Source organism: Glycine soja, chromosome 1 (assembly GCF_004193775.1).
Source record: "Glycine soja cultivar W05 chromosome 1, ASM419377v2, whole genome shotgun sequence".
Lineage (NCBI taxonomy): Eukaryota > Viridiplantae > Streptophyta > Magnoliopsida > Fabales > Fabaceae > Glycine > Glycine soja.
In genome coordinates, this window is record NC_041002.1 from 32,164,214 (window position 1) to 32,176,978 (window position 12,765).

Here is a 12,765-nt window from a genome sequence, read left to right on the forward strand (position 1 = left end):
GTTTCATCCCAGTCATTGACTTTAAAAGCTAATCATTGAAATTCTGTAATCTGTACTACTGTAGGTGCTAGCAGAGTTAGAGAAAATTAGGACAGCTATAGAAGAGGATACCAAGCCAGTAGCAAGCTTGAGTACCTGGGCAGAAGCATCTGAAGTTGATGAGAAAGTGCTATAGTAGCTATTGCATCGTGGCTATTATTGCCAGGATGAGCTCATACAAAGTAGTCGTTCCTTAGTTGTATACCTTGCCTGAAAATACAGGGGTATGGGAATAGCTTTGGATGATTTACTTCAGGTTTGTTCCAAATGTCATTGCTCATGATTTTATTTGTAATTTGTGATTATTTCTTGTGAGGACAAGTTTATGTTTGTCTTTTACCTATTTGTGCACTCATCATATACAGTTGTAAGTTATATTGCAAAGAACCCGAGTTTCCTTATTAAGAGTCGGTATTTTTTAGAGCTAACAATTAACAACTTGTGAGAGTTAAAATCACAGTAAATACTTCAAAGATATCAGTCCAATGAAAGAAAGGTCATGTAGAGAGGCATAGCATAAGTTACAACTATACCAGTAATGCATACAAAAACAATTTCAAAGTAGTTTTCGAATCAAAGATATAAATACCTGAGTTTAAGGCTTCAGCACAATTGACTTTCCAGCAATGACCGCAGGACCACTTTGAATTTCGAAACAGCAATGACCACAGGATCAACAATGTCTAAAATCGCTCCTAATGGAATCTGAAAATAGTATGGCAGCATAATTTAGTGTTTAGCAAATTAAAAAAAAGGCTAAATGACATTATAAATAATATATTTGATTCCAACAAAATAAATTTTAAGCCACTTAATTTTTAGAATCTGTTTTGATCTCAAAGTGGATAACAAATTATGTTTTTAAAAGGATGGGACTACATATATATTATACAATCAAAGTGGATAAAAATATGTTTCTCTCTAGTAGTTATCACCCTATCACCTGGAAGGAGACAAATCACAGGGCCTTACAATATAACTAACATATCATTGTTAACATGAAGAAAAGAGTCTGTGCTAATGCATGTTATTAGGCAGAATGTTATTAATATACTTTACTTGTTATCCACCAGAATTCAAAGAAATTTCATCAGTGTTAAAACTATTGATGAAGTGTCAATTAGGCCACACACAAGCACATGACCCTACCCATTTGACATTTTGCTTATTCCATTAGCCTACTTATAGAACTACTCTTAAATGTGCCAGGCAGTTATTCAACTATTAATTTTAAATTCTCTCCTGCATCCATTTCCTTCCCTCTATCTAGTTTTAGCCTTCTCTTCACATAACTAAGTTTTGCTTTCAACCTTGCTAGCTGCTACTTTTGTTTATTATTATGGCCTTTTAGCACTCAAAAATTGTCATAATACTAGTTCTATTACTTCAAAGTGTTTTAGTATCTTTATCTATTCCACTGTTTTTTCATTTCAATCTCATTTTGTTTTTTTTTTTTATCTCATCTTCCATCAGCCTCTATGCAAACAGGTTCTTTTGGGCCCTTTTCTGTGTGTACTTTGATACTTTTTCACTATGGTTATGTCAGCAGCCACTTCAAATAACAACAACATCCATCAGTTGCAATCTTTCAACTCTCAGAACAACAATTACCACCTTTGCGGCACATCCTTCTCTTCGTACTTGAACAACAAAGAAGACATCCTGGCAGAATCAGGCCATGGCTATGTCAGCAGCAGAAAGGATCCTCTTGGAGTAAAGAAGGAAGATGATGGAGAAATTGGAGTATTTGAAGCTGAAAAGTACTTCAATGGAGAAGAGATTGAAAGCCCCCCAAGAGTTGCTGATAATGATGCAAACAAGCACCGGCCCCAAAAAGATGAACAAACAGCTCTTGTAACCAGAAAGTACAAAGTTCAGAATGGAACTCCAAGTGTAAGGTCTGAATCAAGCTTGAATAGCCAAAGTGCACTTTTGCAAAGTGTTGTGAGGAACTCCTCAAGGAACATGAAAAGCAAATTGCATAGGAAGAGTTTTCTAGCTGGTCTTGGTTGCAAATGCTATTGTTCTGACAAGAATTCTGTTGATATTAGTCACCATGCAGGTGAAATCAGTTTCAGCAAAAATTCTAGTCACGGAAAAATAACTTCAAGAAATATGTTCAATGCTGATCCAGAGGCTAATCATTCAGTTAAAGTTACTAGGCCTCATGCAGCCGAAATCTCGATTAACAAAGATGTTTACTTCCAAAGCCCAGAGAAGTTAGGGGTGGGATTGAGCAAAGAAAACAGTTTAGCACTCTCAAGTTTGAATTCTAGCCCAGGAAATAATTCGGCGAAAATGAAACTTCAACAAGTAGAGAAGTCAAGGAATTCATTGGAAGTGTTTGGCTCCCCAATATTGAGTAGCAGGAGCAAGTCTTTGAGCTTTGATAAAAAGTTGGTAAAGACCTATTCCTCTTCTTGGGATGCTGCTCCTAAAATTGAAGAAATTGACTTTTCAGCAAATTCTGGTGGAAACTACAATGATGCTAATAGTGATGCAAGTTCAGACTTTAATGGTACATGCCTTATGTTTTGTGACATTTTGTTCGTATACAAGGAGGAGAAGAAACATAATTGCCTGTATCCTTCTGTATTCTTGGTTGTAAACTGTAAAGATGAGGGAATCTCTCCACTAAAGCAATCCTTTTACTAAAAAAGAAGTTAAAAAAAGGGGGAAATATCTTGATCCATGAAAAATAAGTGTCAATGCAGAAGTAGTTTTCCTTTGTTTTGTCTATAATTAGCATTTTTGTTGATGAATTAGATAGAGTACATCTCATAACTGATGTAAATTTTTGGCAATTCAAATTTGGTTAATAAAATTGATTTTTAGTGAGTCTCTCTAATTTAATTTTCATTTTATTGCTATAGTAAATATTGATACGGAGAAGAAAAAGAATAGTTTGGGCATAAAAATTGTTGCTGGGATAACACCTGCTGCTTCTGCTTTAGCAATATCTGCAATAATCATTTTCCTGATTTCTAGAAGAAATATGAAATACCAGAAGAAGATTTTCAGGAAACGAATGTGTAAGTGTTCTGAGGCTTTATGCTGATTATATCATTTTTTTATTCTTTCGAACCTATATATATATATATATATATATATATATATATATATATATATATATATATATATATATATATATATATATATATATATATATATATATATATATATATATATTTAAAATGTTCAAGCAGCCAAGAAATTAATAACAGTTAGGATAGGCATGTTCTAATAATTTGTCAGTTGTCATTGACATGTTAAATTGGGTCAATAGCCACAACATCTACTGTGTCTACTGTCTACATCCAGTAAGGTGTAGTTGTCTTTACTGTAAAGATGTATTATGTATACAGCCAATTTGGATGCAAAATTTAGCAATAGAGATGGATGGCTATAGAACATGAAATTCCATTTCTTAACACAAAATGATGTCAACTTAATCATGAGGAAATACGTTTAATATCATATCATAATTCATAAGTAGTAATTATTCATATAATAAACAACAAAAACAAATGATGTTTCAGTGGCTCTCATACCACAGTGGCTTCAACTCCTCTTGAAATCAAGTTGTAAGCTAATTGTGCTGCAAGACCAGTCACAAATATTAAAGCCAGAGGCGGAAGAATAGACACCTGAAAAGATTAAAAATCCCCGATGTTTAGTATGTCTATATGTATGTAAGACATAGACCAGTTTCCTCTCAAAACAAATTGCACATACTAATGATTGTTTCCTCTTTAAAACTATTATTTATTAAATTTAAATAGTTTAATATTGTTCAACATATTATGTGTAAGTGTTCTAACTTATGCCTCAAAACTCCACCACCGAGTTAATCACAAATTGAAGTTTCTACTGCCAACTATGCTAAGTTCATTTCCAATTCTTATCCTTCTGCTTTATCACTAAGTGTCGCAACCTACCCTTCGGTGGGAGGGCGACGCGAGACTCGCGGGATGCGTGTTCCACGAAAGGAATACGCGCGGAGTCGCCACCAACGTTTATTTGAGGAAAACGTCGGAAAAACCGGAAAAGACGCGATCTACGAACTTTTTAGTGAAAGGTTCGGGAGTTGTATTTACGCACGGGGAAGGTATTAGCACCCCACACGCCCGTCCCAAGGGACGGCAGCCTTTAATCGAATGTGCAAACATGACTTTGATTTTTATGTTCCCTTTTATGTTCTTATATCCTTTATACCCTTTTTATATTTTTTTCTTTTTTGTGGTCGACAAGGGTGTTTCCCTTTGCTCCTACGTATTCCTCAATTTGGGATGAGAAAATCAGACCTACGTAGTTCTTTTTTATCAAGTGATTCTTTTTTACTTAAGTGGTGATCATTTTAAGGCGTTGGACCTTAAAAATGATCCATTTTACTTAGTGAGAAATTGAAATGACGAACTTCAAAAGCCTATTTTTATGGACGAGCTTGACTAGGCGAATTGATTTTAGCCTTTAGTTTCACTTTAGTTATTAATCAATTCGATTAAGAATGAGAAATCCCAAAGAGAAAACGTCCGATTGATTTTCCGCTTTATTTTACTAAAAGATGTCTTTTTGATTATTATATTATTTTTTACCTCTTTTTGATTTCCAACGTGGTTACGGCACGACCGAACGGTCGGAATTTATTTTAACCGAAGTTAATGGATAATACAATTCAAACGTTCGGTGGAAATTTATTTTATTTTTAAGTTAAGCGAGAAATGACTTAAGTAAAATGGCTTAAGCACGTCAACAGGGGGTATAAAAAGTAAACAAAACGAGAATAAAAATGCACGAAACACAATGTGGACCACTACGGGTACATAGAATGAATCGAAAAGCTTGGTTCGAGGTACTTACCCGTTGAAGATCGAAGAACGATGAAGAACGAATGAAGAACGTCGAAGAACGGTTGAAACCTTTGCGAGATTCCTCACGGAAAACGTTACGGAAACGTTTCGGAAGCGCCTCGCTTAGATTTTCTTCACGGAAACAATTTTTCCAAGCAAATTCGAAAGAGAGAGAAGTGCCTAAGGGGCTGAACCCTTTCCTTCTTGCTTTCCTCCCCTATTTATAGCAAAATAGGGGAGGTGGTTGCCGCCCAGCTCGCCCAGGCGAGCAGGGTTGCTTCCTCCAGAAGCAACCGCCTTCTGGAGGAATATTCCGGAGGGCCCAAGTGGGCCTGGGTGCTATTTGCACCCCCATTTTTACTAAGTACACCCCCCTCTGCTGTTTTTTGGTGATTCTTTTTTCGTAAAGTTACGGAAACTTACGAATTTCGTAACGATACTTGTTTTCTTTCCGTAATGTTACGGAACCTTGCGGATTACATAATCATCCCCTTTTTGACTTACGGAATGTTACGGAACCTCACTTAATTATGCAACGATGCTTCCATTTGATTTCCGGTGTGTCACGGAAACTTACGGATTGTGCATCAATATTTTTTTGGTTTTTCGGCATGTCCTGGAATTTCACAAATTGCCTAATGATGGGTGCCAAGCGCCTCACGAGGACCAAAGAATGGTCGCACGTCATCGAGCAAAGGTCCCCGGACGAAATTAGGGTATGACAGTTGCCCCTCTTTACTTGTCTTTTATTGGAGATAAAAGGAAAGTAAAGATAAGACACTAATTTCGTTCCTCTCGATTTGGCGAGAGTCGCGGGGGACCATAAAATCTCCACATGCAAATGACTTGTTGTTCCCAAAATTTCACAAATTGCCTAATGATGGGTGCCAAGCACCTCACAAGGACCAAAGAATGGTCGCATGTCATCAAGCAAAGGTCCCCGAAAATCAGTGTATGACACTAATTTCGTTCCTCTCGGTTGACGAGAGTCGCGGGTGACCATGACTTGTCGCTCCTAGAATTTCACAAATTGCCTAATGATGGATGCCAAGCACCTCACAAGGACCAAAGAAAGGTCGCATGTCATCAAGCAAAGGTCCCCGGACGAAAATTAGGGTATGACACTAATTTCGCTCCTCTCGGTTGACGAGAGTCACGGGTGACCATGACTTGTCATTCCCGGAATTTCACAAATTGCCTAATGATGGGTGCCAAGCACCTCACAAGGACCAAAGAAAGGTCGCATGTCATCAAGCAAAGGTCCCCGGACGAAAATTAGTGTATGACACTAATTTCGCTCCTCTCGATTGACGAGAGTCGCGGGCGACCATGAAATTTCCGCATGTAAATGACTTGTTGTTCCCGGAGGAACAAAAGGTGCAGAAGACTATGTCAGCCTCTGCATGCTATCAAGCGTTCTGTCTTATAGATAGCAAAAGAATGTTTATACGGATAACCACTCGGGTATTTCCGCGTATCATCGGGCCCGCCGCCTCTGGATGACACAAGGGTGCAGAATGACCAAATTTTGTCTCTGCTTGTCATCGGGCCCGCCGCCTCTGGATGACAAAAGGGTGCGGATAACCGTAAGGTATCTCCATGTATCATCGGGCCCGCCGCCTCTGGATGACAAAAGGGTGTGGATAACCGTAAGGTATCTCCGCGTATCATCGGGCCCGCCGCCTCTGGATGACAAAAGGGTGCGGATAACCGTAAGGTATCTCCGCGTATCATCGGGTCCGCCGCCTCTGGATGACACAAGGGTGCAGAATGACCAAACTTGGTCTCTGCTTGTCATTGGGCCCGCCGCCTCTGGATGACAAAAGGGTGCAGATAACCGTAAGGTATCTCCGCGTATCATCGGGCCCGCCGCCTCTGGATGATACAAGGGTGCAGAATGACCAAACTTGGTCTCTGCTTGTCATCGGGCCCGCCGCCTCTGGATGACAAAAGGGTGCGGATAACCGTAAGGTATCTCCGCGTATCATCGGGCCCGCCGCCTCTGGATGATACAAGGGTGCAGAATGACCAAACTTGGTCTCTGCTTGTCATCGGGCCCGCCGCCTCTGGATGACAAAAGGGTGCGAATAACCGTAAGGTATCTCCGCGTATCATCGGGCCCGCCGCCTCTGGATGATACAAGGGTGCAGAATGACCAAACTTGGTCTCTGCTTGTCATCGGGCCCGCCGCCTCTGGATGACAAAAGGGTGCGGATAACCGTAAGGTATCTCCGCGTATCATCGGGCCCGCCGCCTCTGGATGATACAAGGGTGCAGAATGACCAAACTTGGTCTCTGCTTGTCATCGGGCCCGCCGCCTCTGGATGACAAAAGGGTGCGGATAACCGTAAGGTATCTCCGCGTATCATCGGGCCCGCCGCCTCTGGATGATACAAGGGTGCACGTCACATGACCTCAGGGTCAGTATGACAAAGATTATGGGGCGGCCGACAAAAGCAAAGCTCTTGCTCCTACGTATCCTCCAATGAGGAACTCAGACCTACGTAGTTCTGGATAACTTGTGAGACTTGAAAAAGTCTCGGTGTTTTCTCCACTAAAATGCAAACATGCTTTAGCAAAGAGACAAATATTCCAACTGATTTAGAGCAGCATATGCTTTTTTGAGTGAAAAACAATGCGCCTACCGGGGAAGGAGAGTCTGCTGATGAAATCTCCCATAACCATAAATGAGATTTTGGATGTTAGCATTTCGTTTCTAAATGACCATTTAGAGGAAACACTGGGTTCGACAAAAATAGAAGAAAATCACTCAAAGTGTATCAATCTTGCACAGGTAAGTGTTTCATCCTAATTCCGAACCATAGATATGTCATGACTTGACTTTGCAAATTATTTCCTATCAAATCAAAAATTACATGCGTGATCATGGATCGATAGGGCTTCCCTTGGGAATGGGTTCTTTTGGTGGTTTTTTTTTTCGGCTTTTGTGTGTTTTTGGCTTTTGATTTTTCTGGCTTTTTCTTTTTCTGTTTTTTTTTTGTTTAGTGCGGGGCGAGAAAAAAAAGTCGCTAGCGCACGGGATTTTGGTTGGTAATCAAAGGGAGAAGACCATTTTAGGTCGTGGTTTCCTTTCCTTCTTTTTTGTTCATTTGGTGACAATTCTGTATTGTTCAGATATTGTCCGGTCCAAAGACCTCTCTGCATATCCCTTCTGTCTTTCCTTAGATCCCCGATCAGGGGCTTTCTTTCCTTCTTCTTCTTCTTTTCTTTTTTTCTTTCTCTCCTTTTTGCTCTCTCCCACTCTTTGATTGGGAATTTCCTTTCTTTCCTTTTTGCTTTCTCCCACTCTTTGATTGGGAATTTCCTTTCTTTTCTTTTTTTGCTTTCTCTTTGATTGGAAATTTTCCTTCTTTTCTTTTTGCTTCCGAGGGTAAGGATTATGGTGAGTCAGGATTTTGGCTCAAGGTTTGTAGAATGGCTAGACATGATACATGTCGGGGTTTGGTTTGGCTCAAGGATAAAAGGGATGCCCCACATTATTTCCATGACACAAAATGCAAAAATGATGATTTGGAAACTTTATGCAAAACTGGTCGTGCATGCACCTATGCGGACACTCAAGTGTCAAATTTTTATGGTCATGTGATGCTAGGGCTCAGGATTCATTTCCTCTATTTTAAATCAACCCAATGTTTCCAAAATATGTTCTTTTATCAATTTGTGCATTCATCCGAGTCCATTTCGGGCGTCTGGGAAAATCTTCACAGCATTCACCCTTCAGGTGTACACATTTTTTCCAAAAACTAGTTATGATCAATGAATTTTTTTCGAAGAAGAGTTGGAAGTCATCTCTTTTCAAAAGCATGTTGGTTTTTCAGCTAGACAACTTATTTTTCTTTTTTTCTCTCCTTTTTTTTTTCTTCTTATCATTATCATTTGTTTATTTCTTTTTCTTGTTTTTTTTTTTTTTTTTATGAGGTATTTTGCTACCTAAACATGTGTATATTTTTGTGAGGTATTTTTGCTATATACATGCATATCCAAGGTATCTTGCTACCTAAACATACATATATATGTTTTGTAAGGTATTTTTGCTGTATACATGCATATCCAAGGTATCTTGCTACCTAAACATACATATATATATTTTGTGAGGTATCTTTTTGCTACATACATGCATATCTAAGGTATCTTGCTACCTAAACATACATATATATATTTTGTGAGGTATCTTTTTGCTACATACATGCATATCTAAGGTATCTTGCTACCTAAACATACATATATATATGAAGTGTGTTTTTGTTTACATACATGCATATCTAAGGCATCTTTTTACCTAAACATACATATATATATTTTGTGAGGTATGACTACCTTCCGAGCTTGTGCTCGTTTTATTTAAATCCCCAGGATCATGAGCAACTAGGTGCGTCCTACTATAAAAAGTGATCAAATAACAAGCATAGATTCAAAAGGTACTAGGTTGCCTCCTAGTAGCGCTTCTTTAACGTCTTTAGCTGGACGCCTTATGACTTGTCAGTCACTGACCTAGTACTTTGCTTACCTTTGGCTTTGGACTTGGTAGCCTGCTGGTCGGCCATGTGTCGTAGGCAACGCTCTAACCTTTTTGCGGATGAGCTGAGGTGAACTCTAGAGGTGGTGGCGGTGTGTCTATTGCCCGCTACCGGCCATCCCAATGCTGCTGTGGTGTTTCGCCCTGCGCCTGCCTAGGGACGCAGTACTTCTTGATGAAAGCTCGATCAGTAGGGGGCCTGATGCCCTTGCTGGAGGTTACAGGTACTCTGTAGAACTGACAGAGACTCGTAATTAGAGCTTGACAACTCCAAGACCCTGTTGGACTTCTTCGGGTCCACTGGGTGTCTTGCAGGTGCGATCCCTGCAAACAATTGATGAAATCAGAAATCAGTTGAGCGATGTGCATACTTACCTATGATGACGTGACCTTGCCGGGGGGGTACGGGCACCCTGTAGGACTGATAGAGGCCCGTAACCAGAGCTGGAAACCCCAGGGCCCTGTTTGACTTTTTCGGGTCCACTGGGTGTCTTTGTGGGTGCGATCCCTGCAAACAATAGATGGTATCAGAAATCAGTTGAACCATATGCATACTTACCCACGTCGGGACGACACAGACCAACTGATACTTTTGCAGGGGGAGATTGGCAATGCGGTCGCTGGGCAGAATGTTGCTAAGTAGTAATGTCATCTATATCTGTGTAAGAGTGGTCATGTTGGTGCGCATGATCCGCACTCGTCTCTTTGCAGCGGCACGGGTGAAATCTTGCCTCGGTATGCATAGTAGCTGTGTGATAGCCTCCCTTTCTGGTTGTGCTTGCACAGTTGGCCCTCCTCCAATATCAGGGGGTGGCCTAGGAACCGTTAAAAGGAAACTACTGGCCCCTTAACCGGGAGTGAAAGTCTCGGTTAAGAATTTAAGGGCAGAGGACCTTAAATCCTCTTAAGGTGTGGATGTGGAGCACACTGAAAATGAGGACACGTAGCCCTATAAAGGTGAGGGCATGCAGCCCTCTGTTGGCGAGGATGTGTAGTCCTCTTCAAGGTGAGGGAATGCAGCCCTTTGTTGGCGAGGACGTGTAGTCCTCTCAAGGTGAGGGCGTGTAGCCCTACGAAGGTGAGGACATGCAGTCCTCTGATGGCGAGGGCGTGTAGCCCTCTTAAGGTGAGGGTACTAGTACCCAAGGTGAGGACGTGTAGCCCACTCAAGGCAAGGACATGTAGTCCTCTGGAGGTGAGGGCATGCAGCCCTCCGATGGTGAGGACGTGTAGTCCTCTCAAGGCGAGGACGTGTAGTCCTCTCAACGGTGAGGGTAACTAGTACCCAAGGGTCCACCCTTATGAGAAAGCAAGAGATCGACTCATCGAGAGAGCCGGTCATCCCAAATTCAAAAGATTTGGACATTTAGATGTAGGGAAAATATGTAGTTAACATGATTTTGAGGGATGCAAATGCATGCAACCTTTGTTGTGAAATTTGGGTAAATGCAGACTTTATATGAAACAATGCAATGTAATGGAAAGTTGTACAATGTTCATCGCATTCTTTCCCTATTTTGTGATTTTGATTTTGATTTGATTTTTTTTTTTTTTTTGGAAAACACAGATTGACTGCCTTTTTGAAAAAGGTGATAATTCATGCAACCTCATCCTATCTTTTTGCAAATCTCTCCGGGAACTCCCTCAGAGTGTATGTTCTTTTTGATTTAGTCACTTGACCGTTTTGGAGTGACGGGAATGGAGTCGTTTGATAATTAATCAATCTATTGAAATTCCAGGGCTTGTCCCCCTTTTTTTTGTTAAAAACCTCGATGGGTGAGAACTTTTGATCGGCCCCTATGTTCACTTGAGGCTCATGAACGGTGCCCCTCATTGCCCCAGTGTAAGGCTTTGAGGTACCAATCGTTGTCTTTCGTCATGACCTTGTAGGAGGGAACCTATTGGGTGAGAACTTCTAATCTGCCCCTAGGTTCGCTTGAGGTTTTTGCATGGTGCCTTTCGTTGCCCCAGTGTAGGGCTTAGAGGTACCAAGTGTTGTCTTGTTTTCACGACCTCGTAGTGAGGAAGAAAGAAAGAAGCAATTGATTCTTGCAAAAAGAATTTTCCAAGGACGAGAAATAATTGAAGGATCTTTCAGTTGATGGATTAAGTCAAATGACTCCTATGTAGAAGCAAGATGTTTTGATGTCTTGATGATGCTAAAGGATCAAGTGCTTCTAAGTTTTATTCAAGACAAGAATCCAAGAAAGTCAAGATATATGATCAAGTTGATTTCTAGAATCTTTTGGAAGAAGTTTCCAAATTGAAAAAACAAAAGGTTTGACCAAAGAATTCTATCATTTCAAATTGAGATTTGCTCTCCGGTAATTGATTACCAGTAGTTAAAAATGTTTTTTATTCAAATTTTTAAAACCTGTAATCGATTACGTAAGTCTTGTAATTGATTACCAGAGGGGATTTTCAGAAAATAATTTCCAAGAGACATATCTATTCAAATGTTTTATGAACGGCCATTCAAATGTTTTAAAGAGTGTTTTCATTGCCCAAACAGTTTTATCCTCTCGAAAGATCAAGAGTTTTTCTGAACTGAAATGTCTTATCCTCTCAAAAAGATTCCTTGGTCAACCACTTGCATATTCAATAATGAATTTTGATTGGTCTTCATTGTACAATCTATCCCTTTTAAGAGAGATTTCTTCTTCTTATTTCTGAAAAGGGATTAAGAGACCATAGGTCTCTTGTAGTAGAGGATTCTTGAACACAAGGGAAGGGTTGTCCCTATGTGCATTGTTAATCCGAAAGGAGAGAGTGAAAGTTTAATTGGGGAATAATATTCGTATCTTAATTCAATCCCCTCTTCTTCTCAAGGTAACTAAGGCCATTTGTCCAACATCCTATTCTTGATAACTCACTTCTCTCTAAAAAGACAAACTTTCCAGGATGATAAAATGAGGTCACATGAACGTCTTGAAAGCACAGTCAATCAAATGTTTTTTTTTTTTCTTTTTGAACACTTTTATTTTATTTTATTTTGAAACTTGTTTGTTTTGAACTTTACTCATTTTTTTACGGCACCCCCACCAACGTGCAAGACGAGTAATCTCTGATTGAACGGTCTTGGAAGTCAACACTTAGGAGCGCAGGTTGCTTGAGCAAACAGACCAATGGCTTACACCCACATTCCGGTGAAAGTTGAATAAGCAAACATGCGTTTGTGAGAGGATGAGGGACAAAGATATCAACTTTATCCATTTCATTTAACATTGTAGCTGTGGTTTACAATAATGGCATAAACTTGGAAACCCTGATGAGTCATACCTAACAACAGCTTTCAAAATTGCCCCATGTGTGGCATCTCTTGTCAATATCAGGATTTAC

General features: G+C 40.0%; 1 protein-coding gene across 1 annotated transcript; it reads left to right on the plus strand.

The window, feature by feature from the left end:
- Nucleotides 1-1,572: 1,572 nt before the first annotated feature.
- Nucleotides 1,573-3,097, plus strand: LOC114422425 (protein PHYTOCHROME KINASE SUBSTRATE 1-like). The gene is made up of 2 exons (XM_028388808.1): nucleotides 1,573-2,557; nucleotides 2,913-3,097. Exons 1-2 carry the CDS (start codon nucleotides 1,573-1,575, stop codon nucleotides 3,095-3,097), a joined length of 1,170 nt encoding a protein of 389 aa, XP_028244609.1.
- The last annotated feature ends 9,668 nt before the right edge of the window (nucleotides 3,098-12,765 follow it).